Genomic DNA, 9,203 nt, shown 5'->3' with positions numbered 1-9,203 from the left:
ACAACTGTTGTTGGAACTTATTGCTAAATAAACGTAAATTAACAAAACCAGAAAATCCACCATTGAAAATGTACTCAATGCATAAACAACCAGATGCTCCGCAGGGCGTAGCTTTATACGACCGCAGAGGTTGAACCCTGAACGGTTGGGGCAAGTATGGACACAACATTCAAGCTGGATTCAGCTCTAAATTTGGATTGTGATTAAATAGTTGACACAGCATATGTTTCTGAGACAGAATGAATGTGTTCTAATGAACTTAATTTTTTTCTTTTCTCTTAAAGCCATTCACTATGCTGTTGAATATTATTCCTCTCAAAAAAATGTTTGAAGAAATTTTCTTTTTATTCAAATGAGAAAAATTTAACCCAATTTTTTTAATCACATCCCCCTTTCCCTTATTCAAAAACTAATCTCAGTTGGTAGTAAAAAGTGAACATACATTGTATATTGAATATAACAAAGGTTTAAGTTGATTCTGGACAAAGAAAGATAACTCCAATTAAAAAAAAATCTTGCTATTGCACAATATTTTGCAATTAGATATTTCGTGCTTACTATTCTGGACAAAGAAAGATAACTCTAATTAAAAAAAAAATTGCTATTTCACAATATTGTGCAATTAGATATTTCTTGCCATTGTGCAATACTTTTCAATTGAAAAGACTTGCTATTGCACAATACTTAATATAATAATTTTAGATCCTGATTTGGACCAACTTGAAAACTGGGCCCATAATCAAAAATCTAAGTACATGTTTGGATTCAGCATATCAAAGAACCCCACGATTTCAATTTTTGTTAAAATCAAACTAAGTTTAATTTTGGACCCTTTGGACTTTAATGTAGACCAATTTGAAAACAGGACCAAAAATGAAGAATCTACATACACAGTTAGATTTGGCATATCAAAGAACCCCATTTATTCAATTTTTGATGAAATCAAACAAAGTTTAATTTTGGACCCCGATTTGGACCAACTTGAAAACTGGGCCAATAATCAAGAATCAAAGTACATTTTTAAATTCAGCATATCAAAGAACCCAACCAATTCATTTTTTGTCAAAATCAAACTAAGTTTAATTTTGGACCCTTTGGACCTTAATGTAGACCAATAAGAAAACGGGACCAAAAGTTAAGAATCTACATACACAGTTAGATTCGGCATAACAAAGAACTCCGATTATTCAATTTTGATGAAATCAAACAAAGTTTAATTTTGGACCCTTTGGGCCCCTTATTCCTAAACTGTTGGGACCAAAACTCCCAAAATCAATACCAACCTTCCTTTTATGGTCATAAACCTTGTGTTTAAATTTCATAGATTTCTATTTACTTATACTACCGTTATGGTGCGAAAACCAAGAAAAATGCTTATTTGGGTCCCTTTTTTGGCCCCTAATTCCTAAACTGTTGGGACCTAAACTCCCAAAATCAATATCAACCTTCCTTTTGTGGTCATAAACATTGTGTTTAAATTTCATTGATTTCTATTTACTTAAACTAAAGTTATTGAACGAAAACCGAGAATAATGCTTATTTGGGCCCTTTTTTGGCCCCTAATTCCTAAACTGTTGAAACCAAAACTCCCAAAATCAATCCCAACCTTTCTTTTGTGGTCATAAACCTTGTGTCAAAATTTCATAGATTTCTATTAACAGAAACTAAAGTTATAGTGCGAAAACCAAGAAAATGCTTATTTGGGCCCTTTTTGGCCCCTAATTCCTAAAATGTTGGGACCAAAACTCCCAAAATCAATACCAACCTTCCTTTTGTGGTCATAAACCTTGTGTTAAAATTTCATAGATTTCTATTCACTTTTACTAAAGTTAGAGTGCGAAAACTAAAAGTATTCGGACGACGACGACGCAGACGACAACGCCAACGTGATAGCAATATACGACGAAAATTTTTTCAAATTTTGCGGTCGTATAATAAAAAATAAAATAAATATGATACATCATTTTTAATTATTAATTTATTTTTAGCTTTACTTTTAATCATTAAGTTTTGTTTTTGATGTTCTCACGACTGCATATTGCCGACCACATTATAGCTATTTCAAGTTTTAAGCAATTTTAGGAATTTAAATTAGGATTAAGAAATTCATATATCCCAACTCATATAAGAAGGCAAATCAAGATAACAAACAGAAACTCAGGGGTATCTAATGAACTCTTTAAAGAAACCAGATCAGGTGCGACGACAGGACAGTAGTCAACTACTATATCTGCATCGCCTGCTATTTGAACCCACACTGTAAATCAAGAATAGAATAGAACCTATTATTTACAAATTAAACTATTTTTGTAAATAAAGATCTAAAACGGCCATTGTCTTATGAGCTATATCGTATTTGTTAAAAAAAATAGTTTAGGTAGTATCCTTAATCTCATGTTCACGGGGATATGAAATGCAAGCACTCACTTTTATACGGATTACTTTGTGACACTTTATCAATACAACTTGGAAGTCAAATAATTTAATACCAAACTCCAAGACAAACTATAAACGGAAAATATAAATTAATGGCAAAATCAGTGGTAGACTTGGAAGGGGAATCAAAGAAATTTTCAAGTTGTTTTTCTTTTGGCCATCATATGACTGTTTAAACTGGTCTTTCAGGAGGGGTGCACAACTAGCACTTAATGGAATATTTTTGAAATCCCAATCCACTAAATTCAATTAATATAACCAACAAGAAAAATTATGATAAGAATTCAAGGAAGAAATATAGCAACAGAGAAGTTGCCGTATGGGTGTTGTAATTAGGCAGACAGGACACTAGGATATTGAACACTTTTTTAAAATAAATGAATAAGCTACTGCCAAGTGCCAACAGTTTTATAAATGTATTATCAGGAATGGTATCCTTGTTAATTTTCATGATGTATGATACATTTTGTATTGAAAAATGATGATCAAGCTGTTTATCGATGTTAGTTCGTTTCCTCGGTTTTGATTTGTAACCTGGATTTTTTTTTTCTCAATCCATTTATGACTTTTGAACAACGGTATATCACTGATGCCTTGATTAAGAGGCATGTGAAATAGAAGATGTTAAACCTTAAACTGCACAAATTTTCGAAATTTTCGGTTTTAAATCATGATCAAATACGAGTTGGTCTACCAAATGTTTTGCTTCGAGCACCACTGATGAATCTTGTGTAGAAACGTGTCTGACATACCAAAATATGTCAATGGTTTCTTAAGTTAGGATTTTTTTTTAACCCATCTCATTCAACATCTGATACAAGCGTTGGTAGAAAAAACTGATCACTGTCAGTTACCAGTCATTTTGCACCTTATTTAAAACTAGAGGCTCTAAAGAGCCTGTGTCGCTCACCTTGGTATATGTGAATTAAACAAAGGGAGCAGACAGTTCATGACAAAATTGTGTTTAGGTGATTGTGATGTGTTTGCGCATCTTACTTTACTGAACATTCTTGCTGCTTACAATTATCTCTATCTATAATGAACTTGTCCGTGTAGTTTCAGTGGAAAATGTTAGTAAAAATTTACAAATTTTATGAAAATTGTTAAAAATTGATTATAAAGGACAATAACTTCTTAGGGGGTTAATTGACCATTTTGGTCATTTTGACTTATTTTTTAGTCTTAAATTGCTGTACATTATTGCTGTTTACAGTTTATCTCTATCTATAATAATATTCAAGATATTAACCCAAAACAGCAAAATGTCCTTAGAATTGCCAATTTAGGGGCAGCAATCTAACAACAAGTTGTCCGATTCATCTAAAACTTTCAGGGCAGATAGATCTCGACCAGATAAACAATTATACCCCTTTGTCAGATTTGCTCTAAATGCTTTGGTTTTTGAGTTATAAACCAAAAACTGCATTTTACCCCTATGTTCTATTTTTAGCCGTAGTGGCCATCTTGGTTGGTTTGCCCGGACACAAAACACAATTTTTAAACTAGATAGCCTAATAATGATTCTGGTTATGTTTGGTAAAATTTGGCCCAGTAGTTTCAGAGGAGAAGATTTTTGTAAAAGTTAACTAAGATTTACAAAAAATGGTTAAAATTGACTATAAAGGGCAATAACTCCTAAAGGGGTCAACTGACCATTTTGGTCCTGTTGACTTATTTGTAAATCTTACTTTGCTGAACATTTTTGCTGTTTACAGTTTATCTCTATCCATAATAATATTCAAGATAATATCCAAAAACAGCAAAATTTCCTTAAAATTATCAATACAGGGGCAGCAACCCAACAACGGGTTGTCCCATTCATCTTAAAATTACAGGGCAGATAGATCTTGACCAGATAAACAATTTTACCCATTGTCAGATTTGCTCTAAATGCCTTTTAGGCCAGGTGAGCTAAAAAATGGAATGAAGGCAGTCGGAAATCGTCAAACTAGTTAAACTCGTGTGCTTAGGAATAAAAAGAACATATCGAATACATACTAAAATTACGTATGAATTTTTTTTTACTTTACTCCATATACTCTCTTATTAATTCCATTCTAGATGTCAAGGATGCAACAATTTCAAGAGAAAAACCTTTCAGCAGCAAAGTGTGTTCTCATGTTGTCCTTTTATACCACTGTCCCAGTAAATATTTAAAGGCATCTCAAAGCTATTTAGGGGTCAATCTAGAAATTTCATTGATATATAATGTGATCAGATGTTATTATGAAAGGCCGCACTGTAACTTTAACAATGTTTAATATGAAAAACAGTAATACAGACTGCTTTGCTTTGATTAACTAAAAAAACAACTAATTCATATATTTTCTAAATTTCAAGAGGTGAAAACTTGTACATTATATCACATTCTCACTCATTAAGATTTGAACAAAACTCTAAAAAAAATTCATAAGAACACTTTATAGCCTACATAAGTATTGTTTAGAAAAGGTCAATCAAACTTTGCTAAAATTATTGAGTTGAGACATGAAAATTCACTAAATGTATTGATGTCAAGAATTTAAATTTACATGCAGTTCTGTACATTTTTAAGTAAATGTCTCGTGGCTGATATTAGAGTAACTACAGAGGCAATACTCTTCCTTATTATCAGAAAGAAACAAGAATATGTCCATTGTACACAGATCTCCAACTCGCACTAACATTTCCAAGCGACAGTGAAAGTGGGATCTAAACCCTAATTTGGCACTAAAATTACAAAAAAAAACATAGCATAGGGAACATGTGTACTAAATTTCAAGTTGATTGGACTTCAAACTCATCAAAAACAACCTTTACCAAAAACCTGAAGCGGGACAGACGGATGGACAGACAGACAATGAAAGTGTCATCTATTCTGTAAAATAGTGAAGCCAAAAACTGTCTAAACTCATAAACATTTTCTTCAGATAAAATTTATTTTGCTTAGACAATAAATTTTCAGATTCACTTTTCAGTGGACATACCTGGAAAAAACTTGAAATAAATGCTAAATTTATTCCATTAGAAATTAGTTTAATACATTTACTGATCTACAAAAGATGACAGTGTATGTTTAAGATAGTCCATTTCTGTTACTTTCTGGCAGCTTAACTGGATGAAAGGTAAACATCTTGTCTTTATGGTAGCAATTCCTGTATCTATTGTCTTCTCTGTGAAATCTGCAAAATTGTTCAAATATTATTTACAAATATAAATAAGATTAAATTAAAAAAAAAATCAGTAATATCCAGCTATACTCAAATTTCAGGAAGTTTTCCTGTTGTTTTTTTTTAATTTATAATATATTAAAATGTTTTCAAAACATTTCAAGTTACACATTGTTCTGTGGCATTTGAAAGGATGATTAAGATAAGGAAAATTTACATTTGAAATGACATAGCCAGCCAAGTTGAACATTTAAATTTTGTTATGTAATCTTTCAAATATAACCATTCAGATATATATATATATATACCTCGTGCATATTTAAATATCAAATATTGCTTTTGTTAAGATGACAATGATGTATTTATATATGTGTAAATAAATATATAGCTGTGCTGTGCTGTGATGATCTAAGTTTACAACGTAGACAAATCTTTTAAATGGATTTCTGAATTCACCTGCCATCTCCAAATTAAATTAGCAGAAATGACAAGACTTATGTTTTAAAAGTGGAAACAGCAAGTCACGTAAAAATCAGATTTTTAGATGCAAAACTTTGCTCTCTATAGCAAAACCTATGCAAGTAAGGTAAGATCCTGTCAAGCTGTTTCTAAGACCTTGCTGATTAAAAAATTGAAATGAGAATGACAAGACAAGGCCACAGAAGTGCTTGGTAAATGTAACAACATCATAATAAATAGAAAAACACTGCTGAAGGTCACCAATGGGTCTTCAACATAGTGAGAAAAAAGAATAAAAAGAACATATCAAAATATTCTTATGTTATTCTGTTGTACCAGTCCCAGATTCTGGAAACTGCGCACTCACAAACTTACAACATAATTTTTAGGTCTGTCCAAATTACAACAAGGGTCTTCAACACAGCGAAAAAAACCTGCATCTTGAGTATAAGTTATACTGTATAACTATAAGTACCTTCTAAGTCCAAGTTATTTAATAGATCACAGGGATGTAGATATGGTTCCTTTCCATTACAGCTGATAGGTTTACATGTTAAACAAATGTTTACTGTCCTTCAGAATATAACTTTACGTACCTTCCAAGTCCATGTTATTTAATAGATCACAGGGATGTAGATATGGTTCCTTTCCATTACAGCTGATAGGTTTACATGTTAAACACATGTTTACTGTCCTTCAGGGTATAACTATATATATACGTACCTTCTAAGTCCATGTTATTTAATAGATCACAGGGATGTAGATATGGTTCCTTTCCATTACAACTGATAGGTTTACATGTTAAACTCATGTTTACTGTCCTTCAGAGTATAACTATACATATACGTACCTTCTAAGTCCATGTTATTTAATAGATCACAGGGATGTAGATATGGTTCCTTTCCATTACAGCTGATAGGTTTACATGTTAAACTCATGTTTACTGTCCTTTTGATCACTGAGCTCTCACATAGCACATATACAAACTTCTCTAAGGTAGACCCAAAATCTGGAAAACTCTGAAATTATAAATAATGAGATTTCATTGATCTGTATGATACATGCCTACAGAATGTTCTTGTGTATTTAGAAAGGGTTATAAAAAACTAATGGGATCTACCAAGCTAAAGGTGATGTCCATGCATCTATTTAATTGAATTTCTTATCATTGACAATGCTTATGCCATTAAATAAAAAGAATAAGTTGTCAAATATAAAATTTTAATCTATCTATGATTAGTTTAATTTGATGTGATATATGGTTCAATTCATGAAATCAAACATCTTCAATCGATAAGCTATTTAATATATAAGTTATTTCTTTCTAGTAGCCAATGCTTAACAGGTCTCTTCAACTGTATAAGAAAATATCTCCCTTTTTAAGTCTTATAAGTATGCATATCTGTGTTCAACAAAATAAAAAAAAAATTTCATTCTATTTCTTATGAATAGTTTGATTGTATCAAAGTTTGTATACAGTTATTAAAATTGCAACAAACTCTACCGGATTTTTATTCTTAAAATACTTTCATATAGTATTGACCTTATTTAAATGCCCCGGTTTTTTTAATAAGTTCACAAAACCTTTCTGTAATCTATCAAAATCATTATACCTATTTTTTACCTGTAGTATAATATCTATAAATAACCATTTCACAGGTCAATTTAATTTATATTGATTGATCAACTAACTTCAAGGTAAACGTCAAACAGTAAATAGAAAAACAATGTAAGTGTTAGGTAAAAAGTTTATATATTTCAACATCACTTTATTTAACAAAAACTAGAGGCTCTAAAGAGCCTGTGTCGCTCACCTTGGTCTATGTTAATATTAAACATTGTACACAGATGGATTCATGACAAAATTGTGTTTTAGTGATGGTGATGTGTTTGTAGATCTTACTTTACTAAACAATTTTGCTGCTTACAATTATCTCTATCTGTAACAGTAGTTTCTGTGGAAAATGTTGGTGAAAATCTACAAATTTTGTGAAAATTGTTAAAAATTGACTATGAAGGTCAACAACTCCTTAGGGGGTCAATTGACTATTTTGGTCATGTTGACTTATTTTTAGTTCTTACTTTGTTGTACATTATTGCTGTTTACAGTTTATCTCTATCTATATTAATATTCAAGATAATAGCAGAAAAACAGCAAAATTTCCTCAAAATTACCAATTCAGGGGCAGCAACCTAACAACCGATGATCCAATTCATCTGAAAATTGCAGGGTAGATAGATCTTGACCTAATTAACAATTTTACTTCTGATCAGATTTGCTCTTAATGCTTTGGTTTTTGAGTTATAAGCCAAAAACAGCATTTTACCCCATGTTCTATTTTTAGCCATGGTGGCCATCTTGGTTTGATTGCCAGGTCATTGGACACAATTTATAAACAATATACCCCAATGATGATTGTGGCCAAGTTTCAATTAATTTGGCTCAGTAGTTTCAGAGGAGAAGATTTTTGTAAAAAATTACTAAGATTTACGAAAAATGGTTAAAAATTTACTTTAAAGGGCAATAACTCCTAAAGTGGTCAACTGACCATTTTGGTCATGTTGACTTATTTGTAGATCTTACTTTGCTGAACATCATTGCTGTTTACAGTTTATCTCTATCTTAAATAATATTCAAGATAATAACCAAAAACAGCAAAAATTCCTTAAAATTACCAATTCAGGGGCAGCAACCTAACAAGGGAATGTCAGATTCATCTGAAAATTTCAGGGCAGATAGAACTTGACCTGATAAACAATTTAACCCAATGTCAGATTTGCTCTAAATGCTTTGGTTTTTGAGTTATTAGCCAAAAACTGTATTTTACCCCTATGTTCTATTTTTAGCCATGGCGGCCATCTTGGTTTGTTGGCCGGGTCACCGGACACAATTTTTAAACTAGATACCCCAATGATGATTGTGGCCAAGTTTGGTTAAATTTGGCCCAGTAGTTTCAGAGGAGAAGATTTTTGTAAAAGTTAATGCCGGACGCAGGACGACGACGACGACGACGACGGACGACGGACGACGGACGCCAAGTGATGAGAAAAGCTCACTTGGCCCTTTGGGCCAGGTGAGCTAATAATAAATGATAGTTTTGTTTTTTTACATTAAATTGCAATCAGTGAAAGAACTTAGTCAATTGAAAAAATGTATAA

General features: G+C 31.8%; 1 protein-coding gene across 1 annotated transcript in view; it reads right to left on the bottom strand.

Moving 5' to 3' along the window:
* Nucleotides 1-5,379: 5,379 nt before the first annotated feature.
* LOC134715108 (CST complex subunit CTC1-like) overlaps nucleotides 5,380-9,203 on the bottom strand; it is a 39,957-nt gene continuing 36,133 nt past the window's right edge. The window contains exons 22-23 of the mRNA XM_063577026.1: nucleotides 6,895-7,063; nucleotides 5,380-5,597 (exon numbers count right to left, since the gene is read on the bottom strand). Coding sequence (XP_063433096.1) covers nucleotides 5,461-5,597; nucleotides 6,895-7,063 — 306 coding nt within the window. The 3' untranslated portion in view covers nucleotides 5,380-5,460. The remainder of the gene's footprint in view (nucleotides 5,598-6,894; nucleotides 7,064-9,203) is intronic.

The sequence above is a fragment of the Mytilus trossulus genome, chromosome 4, assembly GCF_036588685.1.
Source record: "Mytilus trossulus isolate FHL-02 chromosome 4, PNRI_Mtr1.1.1.hap1, whole genome shotgun sequence".
Taxonomy (NCBI): domain Eukaryota; kingdom Metazoa; phylum Mollusca; class Bivalvia; order Mytilida; family Mytilidae; genus Mytilus; species Mytilus trossulus.
The sequence above is the reverse complement of the archived record's forward strand: the minus strand, read 5'-3'. Positions and strand labels throughout refer to the sequence as shown.